This window comes from Merops nubicus, unplaced genomic scaffold (assembly GCF_000691845.1).
Source record: "Merops nubicus isolate BGI_N331 unplaced genomic scaffold, ASM69184v1 scaffold47662, whole genome shotgun sequence".
Lineage (NCBI taxonomy): Eukaryota > Metazoa > Chordata > Aves > Coraciiformes > Meropidae > Merops > Merops nubicus.
The window spans coordinates 406-21,775 of record NW_008592480.1 but is presented as its reverse complement, the minus strand read 5'-3'; the positions used below and the strand labels follow the sequence as shown (position 1 = coordinate 21,775).

At 45.0% G+C, this 21,370-nt stretch overlaps 1 protein-coding gene across 1 annotated transcript; it reads left to right on the top strand.

The window, feature by feature from the left end:
• Positions 1–548: 548 nt before the first annotated feature.
• LOC103768011 (adenylate cyclase type 9) lies at positions 549–13,798 on the top strand (the record flags this gene model as incomplete). Its single annotated transcript, XM_008935144.1, has 4 exons — positions 549–713; positions 3,648–3,796; positions 6,722–6,763; positions 12,554–13,798. Coding segments are annotated over 4 exons (1,545 nt in total), but the record flags the coding sequence as incomplete, so codon positions are not given.
• Positions 13,799–21,370: the final 7,572 nt, after the last annotated feature.

Here is a 21,370-nt window from a genome sequence, read left to right as displayed (position 1 = left end):
GCTCGGCTGCCAGCTCTCAGCCCACACTCCTCCTCCCCAGCCCTAATGAGAGGGAGTGGAGTCTGGCTGCAGACAGGAGCTTCTCGGGCTGGCTGTAACTGGGAGGACTGGTTTGGGTTGCGGTGCGATGTGATTTGCGCGGTCTCCGGGTGATGGAGCTCTAGCAGGGTACACAGCCCTGTCTTTCAAATGGTGCTGCTGTTATTCTGTCTTTTTTAGCTTGTAAAAGCTTCCCCTCTCCCCACCTGCTGTAAGGCTGAGTATTTATGAATGTCTTCCCTCCACTTACCATCCACACAGGTGAAAGAGGGATTCTGATTTGTTTTCTCAAAGGCCACCATCCCACTGCTCTCCCTGTGTTTGCTGACTCCCCTTGCTGGAGCAAACCACCAGCGACCTCCCAGCAAAGCTGGGTCATTTCCTGAGCTAACCCAGGGGTGCTGTGGTGTGTAACACACTGGGCTTGCTCGTGCAGTCCAAGGGAAGGCTCTGGGGTTACGTTGGCTGAAGTGATGTGCTGGAGCTAACACCTCTGTGATTGCATCTCTTCCAGAATGGCGTTCTTCCTGGAGGAGGTGATGACTTGCACCAAGCGTCTCCTGGAGGTGATATCTGGCTGGCTGCCTCGACATTTTTTCGGTGCAATCCTGGTTTCTCTCCCAGCTCTTGCAGTTTTTTCACACTTCACCTCTGATTTTGAAACAAATATACATGTAAGTTGTCGAACTCCATTTCACAATCTGATGTTTTGGATCTGAGGATGCTTGTTGCTTGCCTGCCGGCTCCCTTCACCTCCCTCCTGCTTTACATCTGTCTGACACAGATCCCTGGGAGGGATAGGGCTTTGTGTGTGATGAAATGCTTACTTTGTTATGCAAAGTCACTTGCTTATTTGAAAACTCACACAAAAGAGCAGAGGGATATCTATAAATGCCTGTCTACATACCTACTGGTTTCCTTAGACCAAGCACTTCTGCAGGTGTTTATTCTACCTAATACAGGGTGTGCATCTGAGGCTTCCCATTTCACTCCTTCTGGGTTTGATGTAGAGTTTGTAGTCAGAGATGCTGTGTACACTGAAAAACTGCATGTGCCCAAGTGGATCTCAACAGTGAGAACAGTATTGGCAGGGGATGGTTTTTCTCTGCAGAGTTAGATGGAGGAACTCAAAGGAGAGAGCTCTCAGTACATAGAAGTGATCACCCTGGGGGGGCTGCAGGAATGGCTAAAGGAATGCAATAGCTGTCCTCTGAAAAGGGACAGGAAGAAATGGGCATATTTAGCCAGCCACAAAAGGGTCCAGGGGGGATTTAGTCTCTCCTTTAAGAAAAACACTCGGAAGGAGGGAACAAGGGGTTAAAATATTGAAGAGAGGGAAGAATAATGTAACTGAGAGGCTAACTGTAGCATAAAATCAGTGCTTAAAAACTGCCTGTGAATAAAATGGGCTGGAACCAGAGGTGAAAGTTTGTTTCTCTGCAGATCTCTCTTAGGTAGCACAGATCCTTCCTCTCCAGGATCTTGAGGGAATTCTGTTTCACAGATCTCTTGCTGTTTCAGGGCCCTGGGCTTAGGTAACGACAGATCCTCGTCATTCCTCCTGTCACAGTTTATTACTGGGTGTTGGGAAGTGTTTGTTCCAGGGGAACGTGTAGACCAGATGTTTTTTGGTCCTTCCTGATTTAGGAAGTCCCAGAAGAGTGTATTCCATACTCTTTCACATCCCATGTTTAAAATCATTCTGCAGCCTTTGCCTTTTGTCAATATTAGTGAAGGATTTTGAGCTTGAAAATTTTTTATTATTTTTTTTCCAGTCTAATGATGGTCTTCTTCCCTCATGACTACCAGTAAACTAATTGTAGGACAACTCCTCATGCTGAAGGGAGTTGAATACTTTCAAATCTGTCCATTGGTTTTTATATCATCCCATTCATCACCATCCTTGATCATCTCTCCAAACGTTTAAAAATAACATTGGCCAGAACCATTTTTTTTAGTGAATTCTCAATACCTGTTCCAATCAGGTTGTTGTGAATAATCTGCGTGGCTCAGGCAGCAGCAGTGAGGTGCTGGTGTTCAGCACCAATCTGAGAATGAACTTTGCTTTCTTTCCTCTTGCAGGTCCTCCAGAGTCGTGGGGTTGTTGGCTCACTCTCCAAGAGATGTCCCAACTCGTCTTGTGCTCAGTGTTTCCACAGTCACGGAGCTCTAGGAAGTGGAGTTAAGCTATAGAGGGTCAGGTAAGTGTCATATTTTACTATGACATGGTTTTGCAAAGTTTTTTTTTAATCATAACATTTTATACCCTCCCTGGATATAAAATAATTAAAATCGAAATTAACAAAAACAGCAATGAACAACAACAAAAAAAACTTTCCAAAGCCATGTGTACATAGTAAAACACAGCACGTACTGACCCTCTATAGGCTGGGGCATCACTTGGAGTGAGAACCAGTGCTCTGCCACTTTAGGAGACCTGAAATGGGGGGAAAAAAGTAAGTTTAAATTATAGGGGTTTTATGGACGCTTCTGAAATTCCTTTTACCCATTTTTGAGTCATTTAAAAAAACAACAACTCTGCTCGTGGTTTATAAATGGTAAATTATGTAAGTTTTCTTTCCCATCCACTGTGTCTACTTCTGAATCACATGCTTATTTGTTATGCTACAGTATTGGTAATCTGCAGTCTCTGCACTTGAGCTGTAAAGGGAATGTAAAATGAGAGAGAATGATCATTTGATACTGTAAAATGCAGTGTGTAGCTGGAACAGAACTCCAGAAGGCAGTGGTGGAGTCTCTTTTAGCTTGGATGGTCATGAATATTCTTGATAAAACCCAAATTTGTACATCAGCTTGAGAATTTTGACCACTGTAAGGTTGTATCTTGAGGAAATGAAGATGTTGTGGGCAATATATCTGTCCTGCACTTCCCTCTCTTTATCCAGTAAAGATTTGGAAAGGGAAAGGGTTTTTGAAGTAGGGCATTTGGAACAGAAAATCTAAAATTGCCCTTTCCAATTGGCACAAGTGGTGGTGTTACCAAGCATCAGTTGGCAGCAACTGATACCTGCCTTTTGTTACCAAACCAGAGTTTATCTTCTTTGAATTCATCTGTTGCTGATAGTGTCCTCAAGAAGTGTTTGTAAAAGTAGGCAGCAGGGTGAAGTCTCTGAGGGTGAGTATGTTCCCCATTTTCAACACAGTGGAATTGTGACACTCAGTTTAAAACAGAGTCTAACCCCAGCAGCTGAGAGGAGGTTACCAGGCCTCTTTACCTTTTTTTCTTTCTTTTTCTTTTTTTTTTTTAATAAGAAGAGGCACTGAGCTTTTTGCACAGGTAAGCTGAAGCTGTTGAAAGTTACTGGGATAACAATTGTGTAACGCAGTAATGCAAAACTCCATTTAGGGAAAATTGTGACAAACTATCAGTGCTAAAAGTGTTCCTACTCCTTGAAGGGAAGACCTCCACCTTCAGATGCAATCTTCTGGCACAGACACTGAGGGATTCCATACTGTGCATGTAATACAGACAAAAAGAGACCCTTCTTCTTCACTTTGCACAATCTTTCACTCTCTCTGGCAGTGGCGTGCAGAAGGGCTGTGGTCAGCAGGAGGAAGCTAACTCACCCTCTCTCTCTCTGTTGCAGTACACCATGTTTATGTGCTGTGCCATTCTCATCACCATTGTGCAGTACTGCAACTTCTGCCAGCTTAGCTCCTGGATGAGATCTCTGTTGGCAACCGTAGTAGGAGCAGTGCTGCTCATTCTGCTCTACGTCTCCTTGTGTCCAGACAGGTGAGCATCACACCTCAGCACTCAGCTTGAGATGAGCAGATTTGCTTCTCTCCTCCTGCAAAGTGAAGGTCTAACATATGGGATTTTAGTATCTGCCATGACTTTCTCCAATGATTTTGTTTGGGAAAAGTTCTGCCTTTTTTTATTTCTTTTTAAGGATTTCAGGACACTGTCTGAGTGGCCCTTTCCTGTAATCTCTTTTGAAATTACACTGCCCTCAACTGATGTGTTTCTAGGGCACACTTATCCTTATCAGACTCATAGAATTCACCATTTGGCTGGAAAATCTATTTTATTAAGACATTTCTGAGGCATTTAGTTGTGCCAGAGAGCCCAGTTGTTCCCCTGCCACCCCTCTGGATTTATATTTACGCTTAGGAACCGTGTGTCTGTCTTCCACCTCCTTCCTCAAGGAGTTTTCCACTGTAGAAGGCAGGTGTTTAGTTGTAACAGGATTCTAATACCCTGTTTCCTTTCTCACTTTCCTGCCTTTCCAGAGGACACTGCAAGAGAGTAATCAGAGGAATCGAGTTAATGCAGTTCCTGTGCAACGGCTTTAAGGCTTTTCAGTTTTTCCTCTGATAAGCAATTTTCCCCATAGGAGAACTTGTTTGCTGTATTCTCCTTCTATTTTCTTGCCAGCAGGGTCAAGGGAGTCCTTCCAACCATCCACTCCTATTGTCAAAATTTTATAAGCAACTTGCAATCCTCAGTGCTTTAAAAAGAAAAATCTGATAGCCCTTGGTATGCTTACCATAGTGTGGACTCTGCAGGGACTTCCTATGCTGGATTACTCTGGTTCCTATCCCTTCTTCAGAGGCCTGTAGAATCCTATGGTATAAAACATGAAAATTTCCCAAAGAAACCAAGAAGAGTTTGCAAACACATGGAGTTTGTGTGTTTAGGTTTTACTCCTCTCTTTAAGTAGCTTCAATGGTCTCTTTTAATCTTGATCTAATTTATATGAAAAAAGACAGGGAGAATAAAAGTCACATCTGCAATTTGGGAATGGCTATGAGGGTTGTGGGAAGAAAGGCTTGGAAATTTCCTTGGAAAAATAATAACCTGGTTCCAGAGTCAGTTGACAAATGGTTTCTAGATCCTATTAGACTAAAGACTATTCCCTTTTCATCTCCTGAGTCCTCAGGCAAGGAGCACAGGACAGTTCTCCCTCATGTCAGTGGGAGGAAGTAGTGTTTAGCCTCTGGATGCTTCCCCTTTCTCACCTTTCATTTGTCTTTGGTTTCATTGTCCAGTGCATCCAGCATCACCCCTCCTCCAGCCCCCTGAGTGACCCTCTCCCAGTAAGGCAGCTGACTTTCCACCCGTTGCCTTTTTCCTTTCTGACACTGATGCCATCACCTGAGAAGTTAGCCCCAGCTTTGCTTTTTCAGGGAGAGTTAGTGAAGAGCAAACCCTTGCTGCCAGTTCTTGACCCCCTGGCCACCCTTCCATAACCCCCCCAAGCAGGATTCTCACAGCTTGTTAAACCACACGTGTCTGCTTGGAGCTAGTGTGGCATAACCAGGTGCTGGGTCATGGCAGAGTCTTTTCAAACAGAGTAATACGATGTGTTTGGAGTATCAGAAGTCTTCACACAACAGCAGGCACTCAAGCCCAAGGCTGAGGAAGGTCCCAGAGCAGTTGCCATCCCTGAGTGGCTGTTTGAGCAGCTTTCTGTGCATCTGTGGCACAAACATTTTGTCAGAGAAGACAATCGGAAGGTTTGGTGCCATCATTGGAACTCCCAATTCCTTATTCATCCACAAACCTTTAGATCATACCTGTGTGATTACTAAATTAGCTCTGGATTAAGACTGTGCAGAAAGAAAGACACAAAACTTGCTATTTTCCTTGCATTTCAACTCTCTTGGGAAAGGCTGTTCCCAAGCAGAGTGGTGGAGACCTTGCTGTTGTACCAGTTCACAGCATCAGCCTTTTCTGACTGCTAAAGAGGTGGTGTGAATGTTAAAGAAACATTACCTTAAGAAATTTTGCTAATGTTAACATATTTTCCCCTGTGGTTTGAACAGCTGTGACAATTAACGGGCGAAGAATCATGGAATATGTTATTTCATCTTTTAAAAATAAATATTTAAGGTAATAGAGCTGTTCAACTACAGATTTAAGAAGGTGATTTAAAGAATTTATCAGGAACCAAAATAAGACAGACTGAACTAGTGAGACCTATAACCTTTGTTAATAATAACTTCTTTGATCCTCTCTTGTCACTAGCCTGGGTAAGATGTGGTTGTATTCAATGATCTTAATGGTCCCAAAATGATTTCTGTGATATTATTTTTGTCACAGTGGTGATTGTGGCTTTGTGTGGATCACAGGCAAATCCATTCTGAAGATTTCTTCACTTCTTTTTCCAAAACTAATCCTGAGAGTTGTAATACTTGACCGTGATAGAGAAATTATGGTGTGACTAAACACAGAAATTGCTTGAACTATTTCTTGTCTGTAATGGCATTTTCAAAAATAGGCTCTGTGTTTATTTGGGATTTCTTTTGTTACAGGGTGGGTTTGGGTTTTGTGTGTTGTTTTTTAAGTTTTTGTATTGTGTGGTCAGATAAGGTGAAGGCATAACTGGGTTTTAGAGTTCTGAAATCGCTTTTCTATGTTTCCAAGGTAAGACTGGGCTATTTAGCAATTATTCCTTGCAGGCATCTCCTTGCCTGTGTTCCCATCAGTGCCTCTTTAGAGGGGTTCCCATCTCTGGCTGGTTGCTTCTTCCCAGCAAAAAGTGCAGATAAGTCACGTTCAGACAAAGTTTGTCTGAAGCTGCTCAAGCATGCAATGCAATTATTGGTCCTACAGTCTGCATAATAGAAAGGTTTAAAACGCCAGCTGGAATTCTGGCAGGATGCTTTGTTTATTGCTTTAACTTTCCTTCTGAAATCAGTGCTTTTTTTATTTCAGCTCCGTGGAAACATTTCATCTAGATCTGGCACAGAACTTTAGGTAAGCTTTTATATACAATTACTATCTTTGTTTAGGGATAGAAACATTCAGTCAATTACCTGGAGCAAAACTTTGCATCTAGGGTAGTACACTTGGGAATTGAAGAAATGGGTTCAGCCAGTTGTTTAGCTCCTCGAGTATGTCATTTCCTTTACAGAGGACTTGGGTATGGCCAAAAATCATCAGCGAGCCGACGCCGCAGTCACTGAGTTGTGTAATGCTGTTTTCTTTCAAAATTTGATCTCTGGGAGATAGAGCTATGGAGGAGCTGTAGAAAATAGCATCTGTTATTCTAATAGTAGCAATTTTTAAGGCATTATCTGTGCACCAGGAGCTATTTATGTGATATCCTTGGCTGATTTGCACCATTCAGTGCAAAGCGTTTGGAGCTGGCCGCCCACTGCAGCTGGCCAGGGGAGAGTTGCAGAGCCTGAGCTGGAAAAGCTGGCTGTGAGGCTGGCATGGTGCTGGGGGGGCCAGGCTGGGTGCTGCCTGCCCCCCCTGAGCCCACTTAGGCAGAACAGCAACTCAGAGGTGGCGAGCACATGAAACACTAGCCCCCAGCCTTTTAAACTAACTAACAGAAATCCTTTTCCTGGATTATTAATAGCCCCTTATAAAAAAAAAAACAGATTAAAGATTCACTCTGATTATTTCAGTGTTGAATGACTCCTGGGTTTATTGTAAGTTTCGCAACACCATTTTTACAAGTGTTTTTATTGGTCTTGGGTATTAGAACAGTATGTGTTTGCTAATTACAAAGTTGGGGGCAATCCTGGGGCACGGTTGTACGTGCTTGAACTAATGACCCTGTGAAAGTGTGACTCAGTAATTCATCTGAACAAACCCATGTTCAGGTGTGTGTTGCTTTTACTGGGAGCATGGATCAAAACAAAATTACTTTTTAAAAGGTGTCATCTACATGAATGCTACAGTAGTTTAGAAAACAGGGGGGTTTTAAGTGCAGAGAGATGATAACCATGCTTTCAGGTTAGATCTGTATTCACCAACAAGTTAGTGCATACTGCAGCACTGGGTTTGGTTTGGTTTTTCTTCCGTGGGTTTTCTTTTTTTGTATGGCTTTGATTCAGGAAAGATAACTTCATTTTCACAACAGCATTCCAGTTCCCAGCACGGGGAGTTAGAGCCACAAGAACAGAGGCAGCTTGATTTCTTTATAAACTAAAACAATGAAGGAGATTTGTGGGAAAGGCAGCATACGAAATATTAAAGCATGGTGATCACAGGGAGTAGAGTTTTAGGATTAGCCTGAGTTTGGATCCTTAGAGGTTTATGATTAATTTGTGAAATCACTGAACCTTTTGTGCTGCTCAGAATTACAGACGTCTGGCCCAGCGCTGACAACAGCTTAGGAGGCTCCTGACCAGCTGCTGATCACTAGTAAATAATTCATTGTGCCTTCAATAATTGACAACCCAGTCTCTGTTCAGTGACTGTTTCTACATCATCACGTGTTAGAAATCTGTCAAAAAATTAGCTAGCAAGCATTGTTTGCATGCAAATATTTTTTTCCTTCCCTAAACAGATCAGATAACCTTTAACTCACAGCAAATAGTGGTGGGATGGGGAAGAAGAACCAAACCATGCCAAAGATGTTCCTGCAGACAGGCGTGGAGCTCTGCGCCTGCTTTCCAAATCCTGGCTTGTGACTGAAATGCCAAATAAGGGCCGTGACCAAAATATCCCGCTCATTAAACAGCTCTAAACTTATTTTTAACTTTTTATTTTGAGATGTAGATGTGTGTTTTGTCTGTCACCCCTTTGGCTGGGGAAGAACCGCAGGAGCCCGTGGTGCGTTGGCAGTGGTTGTGTCGGGTTGGTTGGTCTCTGTCTCTGCCTTAGTGCAGGAGTTTTATCAGTCCAGCAGGATCTCTGTTAACAGACCAGGCTCCACTGACCTAACACTGCCCAAACTTGTGAATTAACACAACTGTTTTAAGTGCTGGAAGTTAAAAGAGGATAGGAGTTAATCCTGTTCTGCTCCTACCATTCATCTGCAACAGAATTTGGCAACAAATCAATTTGCAACAAAATTTGGAAAAAATGAAGCTCCCTTATTTTGACTCTTCTGCTGTTCCTTTCTCTCTAATTTTATTCATAAATAAATAAAAAAGGTTCCTTGCTTACCCCAGTCAGCACAAAAGCTTTTCCTCTCTTCTGAGAGGGCCAAACAAACTCATTCGTTTTGCATGCCTTTAATGAAGTTATTCCCTTCCCTTGATCAAGAATTGAGATAATTATTAATGTTGCAAGGGAAGAGAGATATGAGGTCTGAAGTAATGAAGTCTCAGCACAAAGTTCATCTCTGGACTTTCTGTGCTGTGCTCAATAAGTCAAAATAGAGAATTTGCCTCATTTTTCAGACAGAACAGTTCTTCAGGCCAAAAGAGACACGACCATAAACTTTGACTTTTAAGCAGGAAATATTTCTCATTTTCATTCAGTTCTTACCTCAGAGCAGGTAGGATGTATATTTTTTTCTGTTTGTGACTGCTCGAGGAGGAACAGGCCACTAGAGGTGGAAGACTACGATCACTTGATGGTAAAGAGGTGGTTTTTTATATGCACCCACTTGATGTTCTTCGTGGAAAGCAGCAGGTTGAGTTCCCATATCCACCCTGTTCCATCACTGCCTGCTTTTCTTAAGATTTAGCAGGCATGCATCCTCTCTAAATAGAACAAGGTAGCCAAATCCAAACACGGGTTACTGGCTCAGAAGCAAAATGGCTTTCCAAAAATCTTCATAAGTGGAAAGCCATTATCTTTCTGATTTGTGATCAAGCCAAAGGAGATTCTATCTCCAGAGCTCTCGCTCGTTCCATATTCAACACACAGCCTGCATGAAGATGCCAAGTTAATAGTTAGGTGGCTGTGCCAGGAAGCACTTCACCACTTGGAGTTAAAGGAACACTGTCAGTGTAAGATTTCAGTTTGAATGGCTTTTAAAATTAGTTCTCTGCTGCAGCACCTCATGAAAAGTAGACCTTAAAAAGATCTGAGGGGAGCATCATCTTTTCCTGTATGGAGTGGTGGCATTTTTTCTATTCATTCTAAAGGGCAGCTTCAGGTCATCTTTGCTGGCTGACTGTGTAAGACAATTTGTAGTCCTGTAACCTGGTCGCTCCAACATCCAGAAAGCTGATTTCTAAATGAGTAAGATGTAATGACTCCCTCCTCCAGGCTGGCAGCGTGGCTCGTGGGACGAACGCCTGCGGCAGCCACGTCGTGATCAGAAGTGCCTGCTCTGGAAAAGATGCTGCAGCTTCTTTTTTGAGATACTAACCCATTACCTTATTAATGAAATCAGGTCAGCTTACAAGTGAGTCACTCACTTCACAGGCAGATGGGAAGCAGGGTCAGGCCAGTGCTGGGGGAGATGATTGAGAGCTTGTGGATGCCAGGGCTTCAAGAGTGGCAAATAGGAGGCACCAGTTGCCTCGTAAAAAGCAGAGCTTGTGTTCAACACAAGCTATTTTTTCTTGCTAGGTAAACTTTGTGGTGCTTGCCTAATTCATTTAAGGGAAATTGAAGTACTTTGAGGAATATTTTGTACAATAAACTGTAAATAAAAAGCCTTTAATGACTTAAATAAATCCCCGTGGCAGGGGTGTTTGATGTTGGGGCAGATTACCTGGATCAAACCCGTACTCTCCAGGGAGGAACATGTCATGGCTCAGATCCTCTAGCAGATCTCTACCCACAAGACATGGAAAATAATGAACGGGTCTGGAAAGAACCTGATTTGTGCACCTTTACCAAGAGTTATTCCTCACCTTCTCCAGCCTGATATATGTCCCAGGATCTTTTCTCTTACTTATCCTCCTCTCATTTTGTTCTATAAACCCATCAAACTGGGAGGATATTTTGCCACTTGCAAAATGTGGTTGTATTTCAGGAATTGGTACCATTCTAGTCATTAATAACTTGGCCTCAAGTCTCTGACTTGTCTTGCTAGGGAAAAAATGGATAGATTCATGACAGAGGTTCTGTTGAGAAAGTATTTGTAAGGGAAGAAGGAAGGAGTCTTAGTACAGCAGCACACCAGCAATTACAGGAACCTAATTATGGGGACCTATTCTGTGAGTTGGGAGTAATTTCCTCCTTTCATTCTTCCCTTTTTTTTTTTTTTTAATATCAAACCAATAAAATGAATGTACCTTCACTTCTCTTGGGAGAAGTATGTTTGAAAACAAAAGGAGTAATTTCCACCATACTACGTGGTCTTATCTTTAATCTGAAATTCAATCTGTAAACTTTTTATTGCAAATATTTTACTTACAGGAAACTTTTTCTCCTGTAGGCTTTATGCTGATAAAATCTGATAGATACAAATAGGGACCAGGATCAGATGGAAATATTTCCAGAGACTGTGCACCTTCATCCATTTCACAACTGTGCTGGTTTTTTTCCTTCATCACGCTTTTCTGTCAATCAAAAATTTGGGAATGAACATTCAGGAAAAGCAACTGGGTCTGTAATATAGCTTAGTGGCTAAACTGCCTGCTGCTGCTCCAGAAGTGGCAACACATCCCCCATGGACATAAAGAAACAGACTGAGTTTAGAAATGTTTTCATGTGTTACAGAAACAAATTTAGTCTTCTCTTGAGCTGTTGCTACAGTTTTAATCTCTGTTGCTACCATGCCTTCATAGGAGAAATACAGACACTTGAGATACTGGTTGCCTTGTTTTCCAAGGAGAAGGGTTGATGTGATGTTTGCTCTCACCTCTTAACTTGAAAAACTTCAGCCTGTGTCTGCTGATAGCAAATCTTAAGCATTGGCATCATTTATAGCCAAATTTTTGTAGTGAAGTGTCACCAAAAATCACTGCATGCCAATGTGTCTGGGTTTAGCCCTGGTTTCCAGGGTGGCATGAAACCCTTGTCTCTGGTCTCTCCAGCACGTTGAGGCTGCAGGCTGCAGATGTCTCCTCGGTAAGGGTGGGTTGGCACTGGAGGCACTCTCCATCAGGGCTTCATCAGCTCCACAGGCACTCGACAAATTGTCAGGAGGATTTGAGATGTTACTCTCAATCTGTGTGAGACATGAATTTTTCCTGGTTTGGATTTTTTTTTTTAAATCTTGGCACTTTGAGAAACTTTCTGTCTCCACCATAAAAAGCTTCAGTGGTAATGTACAAAAGGTGTCAGCCCAGAGCTCCATGTTCTGCACTTTCATGCAGTTCTCCATGAAGCATCTTGTACAGGGTTCTCTCCTTCCAAAACCTTCCTGTGTTACCTGCAAAGGCGACTGGTGTTTGATGAGGAGACAAGGGAAAGGTGCTGGGAGTGTAAAGCAGATGTTTCTGAATATTGGGGGGAATACAAAATAAAAAAGATCAATTCCACAAAACGTACAGATGCACACTCCCCTGCAGACCTGTCTGTGCACACACAGCTAAACACACACTCAGGCATTGTTGAGCAGTTTTAGGCACGTATTTACACGTAGTGCTTTTAGTTCTGTATTGAGATAGAATGCTCTTTCCTTGGTGAAGTCCTTGAAACAGGACCACTGTAAGGGCTGGGCAGTTTCTGTGTTGCTGAACCTGGTGATATCCCTTTAAGGAAGGACTTAGTGAGTTTAAGAATTAAATGAATTCTTTAGATGAAGTTATCAGAGCACGTTTTAGAATTCAGTATGTAACACACGCTTCCTACACTTCTTTTTCCAGCAGGGGATTTCTGACTGCAGAGCAGAAATGGCAGCGTGCTAACCCTGTGTTTTTAAATGCACCTTTTGCATTCTCCCCTTTCTTCTGCTTCCAGCTCCAGAAGGAGTCCGTGCAACAGCTCGGTGCCCAGCGACACGAAGAGGCCGGCGGACCTGATCGGCCAGGAGGTGATTTTGGTTTCCTTCCTCCTGCTCCTCCTGGTCTGGTTCCTGAACCGAGAGTTTGAGGTCAGTTACCGTCTCCACTACCACGGAGATGTGGAGGCCGACCTTCATCGCACCAAAATTCAGAGCATGAGGGATCAAGCCGACTGGTTGCTGAGGAATATTATTCCCTACCACGTGGCCGAGCAGCTGAAGGTCTCCCAGAGCTACTCCAAAAACCACGACAGCGGCGGGGTGATCTTTGCCAGCATCGTCAACTTCAGCGAGTTCTACGAAGAGAACTACGAGGGAGGCAAAGAGTGCTACAGAGTCCTGAACGAACTGATCGGGGATTTCGACGAGCTGCTGAGCAAACCTCACTACAGCAGCATCGAGAAGATCAAAACCATCGGGGCGACCTACATGGCGGCCTCGGGGCTGAACACCTCCCAGTGTCAGGACAACCACCATCCCCACGGACACCTGCAGACCCTTTTTGAATTTGCCAAAGAAATGATGCGCGTGGTGGACGACTTCAACAACAACATGCTGTGGTTTAATTTCAAGCTTCGGATCGGCTTTAACCACGGCCCCCTCACCGCCGGGGTCATCGGCACCACCAAGCTGCTGTATGACATCTGGGGTGACACTGTGAACATCGCCAGCAGGATGGACACCACCGGCGTCGAGTGCCGCATCCAGGTGAGTGAGGAGAGCTACCGCATCCTCAGCAAGATGGGGTATGACTTTGACTACAGGGGGACGGTCAATGTGAAGGGGAAAGGGCAGATGAAGACCTACCTTTACCCAAAATGCATGGACAACGGGATCGTGCCGCATCACCAGTTGTCTATATCTCCAGACATTCGGGTTCAAGTGGATGGCAGCATCGGGCGGTCTCCAACGGACGAGATCGCCAACCTGGTGCCTTCTGTACAGAATTCTGACAAGGTAGCCCACGGCCCAGAGAACTCAGAAACCAAGGACATCCTTCCCCCCGCCAAGAAGCTCCAGGCGGAGGCGGTGAGAGCAGAGGAGAGGTGCAGGTTTGGCCAAGCCGCGGAGAAGGCTGACGGTGAGGAAGCGGGAACTGAGGAGGTCAATGAACTGACAAAGCTAAATATCTCTAAGAGTGTATGATGCACTGTCAGAGTTGCATGAAGTGCTCTGTCAATAGAAACACAAAGACATTTGCAGTTGGCAGTTTTCTTTTTCAAGAGAGACCTTCTCAACACCTGGGTTGTACGTTTGTTTTCATTTCAGCGCCTGGTGCTGTGTGGATCACGGCTCTTCAGGGCTTGTTTTCATCCATCTCTCTCCTCCATGCCCCAAATCACATCCCAAGCTCCCCAGCTCCCTGTGCAACCATCTTACAGCTGAGTAGAGGATATTAAGTGCCTTCAGATATACTCCATTGGACTCCCTGTCAAGGTACAGAGGCCCCAAGTGAAATCATAGCTTTGGGTATTTATCTAATTTTAAAGAAAAGAAAAGCTGTGGTTATATCATTTTTATTGTCGTTTCTCACAAAACACTTTTTTTGGCTAATGCAACTCCTTGGGTTTTTTATATCTCTCTGAACGACGTTTTACTGTTATCAGACCTTTTGTATGTAAACACACAGACAAATGTGCATGTATCTACCATATGAGACTGACATAAAGTGCCAGTAACGTACCACAAACGAATGTCTTGGCGAGGGGGTGGCACAAAGCCACTTTGTGTCGGGCTGGAGGAGGAGTTCTGCAGTGGCTCAACATTTAGTTAGAGTAGGCTGAACAACTGCTGTAGTTTTATTCTCCTTTACCAATGCTTTCTTCAACCTTTAACGTGCCATTGTGGGCTTTGGATACACTTCTTTTCCATCTAGCCGATGCGTTACAGCTCCGTGGGAGCTGGAGTGAGGGTTTGGACATCACCAGCTCTCAGGACAGGTTTCCAGAAGCAGACGAGTGACCAGGAGAGTGTCACAGTTCAGGTCTAAAGCAGTTTGGTGTCACTCCGTACGCTAGCTGAATTTGTGAAGGTAGGTGGAGTTGGTATCTCTAAGCTGGTCTGATCTGAGAGAGAGAGAGAGAGAGAGAGAGAGAGAGGAGCAAAATAAATGTTTGGGGAATGCCTTTATTTATTTATTTATTTTATTCTGATTTTTTTTTTTTTTTTAAATGTTTGGGGGGTTTTTGTGTGCGTGTATGGAAGGGATCAGGAGAGATGAATTGTTAATTGGTTTAATAAGAGTAATGAGATGGTGTTTCAGCCTCTTTGAACTACCAACCACTGTGAGGATGTTACCTAGGCAATATTTGTTTCCAAGCTGGTGAAACTTTCCGAAGCCACCAAAGGCAATTGAGTGTCCCAGCTGCCCTCTGGACTGAACCAATGGTGCTGCACAATGTTTTTCAGGATTTTTCCCCCCTACACTGTGCTTTTGCAGCAGGGAATAGAACAGCCTGCTCCCTGCGTGCCACTCAAAGCAGGAGCAGGGAAAAGAGTCCTTTCTAGTGAGCTGAGAAGCACAATGATTTCCCAGTCCTGCAGGTGACTTTGTGCAGGTCCCTGGGAGTGGTGACCTGTGGGAGCTCAGGAACCTGCTTGCACAGAGGGACCTGCAGGACGGGGGCCTTAGGCTTTACCAGTCTGCCCTCTGCATGCTTCCATCACCTCCTTCACTTACCTTTGATGCCCCTCTTTGGGTAATATTAATTACTCTGCTATTCCAGTTGAGCTAACTCCTTGTGACACCAAATAAAATGAAACAGTTTTTATGCCCAAAACAAGTCCATTAGCCAGGGGACTGCTGGTGAAACGCAACGCTGTGCTGTCTGCCTGTTGGTGTGGGGTGTGATTCTTTCTTTCCTTCTGAAGTCAGAATATATTGATTCTTCTTTTTATTCCCTATGTGTTTTGGAGTTCGAGTAATAAACATATACATTGTGAAGTTCCTACCCAGCTCTTTGAGGTCCCTCTACACTCCACGGTCCACATGGAGTCCGACGTGAAGCTGTGAGATTTCTGGATCTCAGCTGGTTAAGTGAGGTTCTGCACACTGTTCTCACAAAAGCTGCTCTCTATGCACGCCTAAATTGCATTTGATAGGAAAATTATTTAAAATTAATCTTACTTGCTCAATCTGCCAGCACACAAAAAAAAACAGGGGATACTCATCCCCCTACCCTCCTACCACAGATGCTGTCACATGTTTGGGGCTATTCCTGATGAGCTACACTGTCAGGTTTCTATCAGTGCACAGTTTTACAGCAGCCCTCCTTCTCCACAGATCAAAACTGGCCCCTGCCCGCCCCCTTCCCCGCCGTGGGTTGCACTTCCAACTTTCAGGGAGTCTAATTCTGCAAATACCTCTTGTATCAGAAGAATATATTCTTGAAACTGTCTGTGGGGTTCTCGTTTCAATTGGGTGTGTGTCAGTGTTCCTGTTCTTCCCAGAGAGGAGTTGTTTACATGCTTTCTAGAGTTATATTTGCATCTCAAAGTCCTTCAGACCTTTCTCCCTTTCACACCTTTCTCCTGGTTTTATAGACGAGCCTACCCAGCACTTCTCTTTCATTGATCAGATCTGTGCAATGGCAGAATTCAGCTGGGACACGCTGGCTTCCCCTCTGCATGAGAAAGCTGCACAATGTCCAGCCCTCCAGCAGCAGCAGCCCTGCATCCCCCGAGAGCTGGGAACCCACTGGTTAAACCTGGAAGGAGAAGGTGCCAGAGCACAGCCCCAGCCCCAGGGCACCTGCCTGCTCCTTATTCTGCAGAATACAAAAGCCTCATCCTCCAGCCTGTAAAGCAAATAACACTCCCATGCTGTCTGTGGTGCTGGGGGAGTAGTGTAGGGTTACTGGTAACATTAGAATACACAAAAAAAATAAAATACCAGGGCCTCTTTATTGCTGGCACTAAGGAAATAAAATGTCTGAGGACGGAGGCATGGGAGGGCTCTGAAATGAAGGGCTGCTGTCTGCTCTGGGAGTCGCTGGCAACGTTACTCTGCCTGAACTCTGAAGCTGAGAAACGAGTCATAAAAAGCTGAGTAACTAGTGGTCCCCCCAGGACAGCAGCAGGCACCCAACAGTGAGCCTGAGGTCTGCTTCCAGAGGCTTTGCATCCCCTCTTTAGCACAGTGTAGTGAGAAATCAAGGAGCTAAGCTCTGGGTGTAGTAGTGAGTCTACCCCAGGCACAATGAGATACCTGTTCTTTGTAGAACAGCACGAGCTGAACCTTCACACCTTCCCTTCATGCCTTTAAAAAGATGTCCCAATACTCAGCAGAACGACTCTGGAGGCGTTTGGAGTGGCAGTGCAGGGCTCTGCATTCCCCTCTGCAGAACCCCCTGGCACGTGTGCTCGTGGGAGGCCACGATCAAAGTTCATTTCCTTAAAATACCTCCTGTGCTCGCTCTGCTAGTGCAACGTGGGGTGAGAGCTGAGGAGCTGGCCAGGAACCTGGGAGCCTATTCTGCAGGAATAGTCAGCTGAATGTTTGCTAGCCCCGTGCTGGTTTGCTTGCAGGAGCTGCTCTAGGTTGTACTGAGGGATTTGTTGAGTATTTTCTGCAGTGTCGTCTTCATCTGCTGCTACCACATGAAAATGCTTCTTTTTCACCCAGCTGCTTCTGAGAGACAGATTTCTCGTTAAAAAACAAGTAAATGCTATTCCCCTTGATTTCCTTCTGGCATTTAGGATTTTGAGAAGAGCAGATTTGACTGTTTTTTCCCCAGATTTGGGGCCGTTCCCCTTGGCTGGAGGCACCACGAGTGCTGTGAGCAGAGCAGGATGGTGCTGCTGCCTGCCTGTGGCCCCTGCTCTGTCCTGGTGCAGTGAGCAGGAGGATTTTGACCTGGCAAAATGAGAGGGGGGAGAGGATGGACTCCCCAAAGGCTTTACAAAAAGTAGGTATTTGGATACTCCAGAGCTAAAACACAGAGAGGAGGTGCCTGGAGCAAAAAAAAAAGGAGCTATAAAGCAAGCACTGTAGCCATACCAGCTTTTAGCTAAAGAAGAGCTTATTTTTTATTAAAGAGCCAAGCTTTTAAGGCATCCAGCATTTTAAATTTCTAACCTGTTTCTAAAACTTCAATTGTGAACACAACAAACAAAAAATATTGCAAGGGAGCAGTTATTAACTTCATGTCTTTATTTTACGACGTCACAAGAGGCTGGGAGTGCTTGGGGTTGGATATAAAGCCAGCAGCTATTTAACTGTGCAGCTCAGGGTGAGGGGTTTTGCCAGATTTAAAGACCATGTCTGTTTTCTCCCTTCTTCCCAGATGTGGATTTGTTTGCTCGCCCTGGATAGGACACACGGGGGATTTTTGCCTCCCTGCTCCTCACCTTTACTAAATTGCTGCTTTCACTGCTGCTGCCTCTCTGTTTCCTGATTCCAAGGAGAAGGATGTTGAGGTGTGTTTGCTTTGATACCTTGAGGTGTGTTTGCTTTGATATCTTCAGCCATTTGTCCAGTTATGGCTTCAGCTTTCCCTGTGCATTTTTAAGCTGCTTGACAGAAGGTACAAGACACAAGATGAGCAGCAGGCACATCCCAGTAGTTAGATTTTAAAATTCTGTGGAAAAAATGTTTCTCATCACCTCAAAAGTGGGTAAAAGGAGGAAGTATTATTACCCGGAGTTTTAGCAAGTGTGCAAGAGCAGAAGATGGTGAGAAATAAACCCCAGTGGTTGCTGGTGGTGCTGGGATTTGCTGAGGCAGCATTTCTTTAAGTCCTGTTTAGGTAAAAATCACAAAACTGCTCCAAATGCAGCAGTCACTTGTTGCTGTGGCTCTCCCAATGGCTGAAGGTGTCGTTTAACTGTAAATACAGAATGATTTTCCTGTGGAAAGAGAAACAGTCAAGGCAGAGGTGCAGGGAACCCCCGGTGCTGTGACACTTCCATCTCAGTGCCCAGGCAGCTGCAAAAACTCGGGTGGGATCTTGGCATAATCCTGAGATGTGGCTCATTGCACATGGAACATCGATTTGGGCAGGAAAGTCATTTATTCCAACCTTTTTTTCCTTTTAAATTCTCTATATGTGCTGTAGCAGTCCATGTTTTGATTTCTAGGGAAGCAGCATTTAAGGGGAAAAACCTGAACTACTGTTTGTTGTTGCTGAGAATCTCCCCTACTGCCAGCAGCGGGAGGGTTCAGCAAAGTCCTGTCAAAATTTGGAAATTTTAACAATTACAGGTTAATTCTGGCAGGTGCTGTAGTTGTCCAGGTCTTAGTTTGAGTGTTTCAAGGGTCTGATGATTTTTTCAGTCAAGAGCTGTGAAATTATGGACCATTTTCTGCTAAAATATACCAAAAATGGAAAGGAAAATTGGGAGATGGACACGGGCAGAGTAGAGTACAAGGTAACAAGGGGTTTTGGCTCTGTGTGCTGACATACACAGTATAGGAAGTGCTCTGTGCACTAACAGGGATGCTCTGAGCAATAACGTGTGCTTCCAGGTCTGGAATTAGTGAGAAAAGGAGCAGAAGAACGTGAAGAGAGGTGTTGGGTTGTTTGAAGGCTGATCTTTCATCTCCACATGTGATGCCTTCGCTGGCTGCTGAAGCAGAGCCCTGGCTTCCCGAGGCACAATTTCTATGCTGGCATCAGGGAGCCTTAAAATGGGCTTGTTTTTTATAAATCTGCTTTAATGCCACCCTCTGAACTCTGTCCAGAGTGATGAGGAGGAGTTTTGTCAGTGAAAATCAGACACCAGGAGCTTATTGTCTTTGTCTTGTTCAAGTTCATTTAAAATGTACGTCAGGCTCTGAAGAGGTTCAAGTAGGGGTGAATAAAATAGGGGTGAAATACAGTTTAACAGCAGCTCAGTTCAAGTGGTACTGTGGAGGAGAGTTTTGAGGTGCTTTATAGATGCTCTGTAAAGCTCTGGTAGGAAAGAAATAAGTCAAGTTTTCTGCATCAAACTTTTTCCAAGTCTTTATCAGGTGAGCTCAGGCTCTGTCTTCACCCCAGGGTAGCGTCTGGGCACTTCCACATGTGTGGAAGTGTTTGCCAGCTTTTGAGAAAGACTATTTTGGAAAAAAATAGATCAGCAGGAGATATTTAAAGCTTTTTTTCCTCCTTGGTACTTTATTGTGGCTGCTAAACATTTGCTCAGCTAACCAAGGCACCCAGTCCAAGGCTGGCGAGGAGCAGGGGGCAGGTGCCTGACCTTTTCCCACCCATTGCTCCAGATGCAAAACCTTCAACATCCTCTTCAGCAGCCTCTTCACACACGTGTCCCCGAGTCAGGAATCGGTGTGGAGGAAGCAACGTTCCTCTTTGGCACTGCTGGAAGGCCCCGAGGCCTCTGTCAGCCTTCACCTGGCTGGTGCTGTTCTCACCCTGTTTTCTGCCTCGCTGCCACAACGCACCTTGTGACCTCCACAGGTTGGGGCGTTTGTGAACCTGAGCTGCAGAGGAGGTCGTGGCTGGGAACAGTTACTAAAACTTAAGTCTCTAACCAGTTTGTCATCATTTGGCCATGAGGGGCCACGGGCAGTGATGTCAGAGCAGAGTCACACGTCCCCAGTCAAAGCGCCGATTCCCAAACCCTCCTTTGGATGGGTCAGACCTTTCTCAAGTTTTTCCTCCCTTACTAATGTCTTCGCTTTTTTTCCAGTGTTGAGTCAATATCAGTTTTGCAATTGGAAGATGATTTCTCTCCATTTGTTGTTGAAGGCTGTGAGCTCAGGGCAGGGAGGATGCAGTGTGTGGTGCGCCCGTGGCGATGCCCAGAGGGGTAATGCCTCCCTGGTGCCTTTGAACTCTGCCTTGATTGGAATGAGACCAGACTTCTGCTAGTGATTTATTTCTGGTATTAACCATAGAACCCCATCTTGCTGCTTCCCCCAGAAGCTGTCTACTGCGTCGCTGCCTTAATCAGGGCTTGGCCACCACGCAGGCAGCAGCCTGGTCCCACCAGCACCGTCAGGAGTTGCTGTACTGTGAGGGTGCTGAGCCCCTGGCCCAGGCTGCCCCAAGAGGTGGTCACTGCCCCGGCCCTAGAACCATTCCAGGGGCTATGAGCAACCTGCTCTAGTTGGGGATGTCCGTGCTCAGTGCAGAGGGATTGGGCTAGATGGCCTTGAAAGGCCCCTTCCAACCCAAACCCGTCTGTGATTCTATGTGTAGTAGTTCAGGAGTCCACAGCTGGCAGAGTAGCCTCTCCCCAGTTTATTTTAGTTTTCAGAGACCACGTTGAGATTACACACACACGTATATGCTGAGACAGACTTGTCACACCCTATGGCCAGTACAGCTTTAAACTTCCAAAGTAATAAACTCTTCAAAGCCAAGAGCCTTAACAATGCCAAACATCTGCTGAGAGACAAAACACAGTTTGAAGTTTGCGCTGAGTATTTGGGAATCTTTTCTGCCCAATGGTGGGAGTCTTCTGTTTGCCAGGAGGCAGTGGCAGTATCCAAAGATGACCAGGACCTTGGCCCACCCTCTCCAAATCACCCAGGATCAGGTAGACAGGCTCCCCCCTTGTGCTCTCAGCAAAGTCACCTCGCACCTCTGGGGCTGGTGTGATGGCTTCATCTAATGCCTTGCTCAAAAAAGCTCCTTTTTCCATGGAACAGTGTTTTAAATTTAGCATTAAAGGTTGTCTGTGCTGGCAGAGGGGCTGGATTCCTCCTGTCCCACCCCCAGGCTCCTGCAGCATGGCCATGGAGGCGGTGGGAAATGCGGGCGAGTTGGGAAGGAGCTGGACGTGCCCCTGGGGCTGAGGAGCTGGATGTGCCCCTGGGGCTGCGGAGCTGG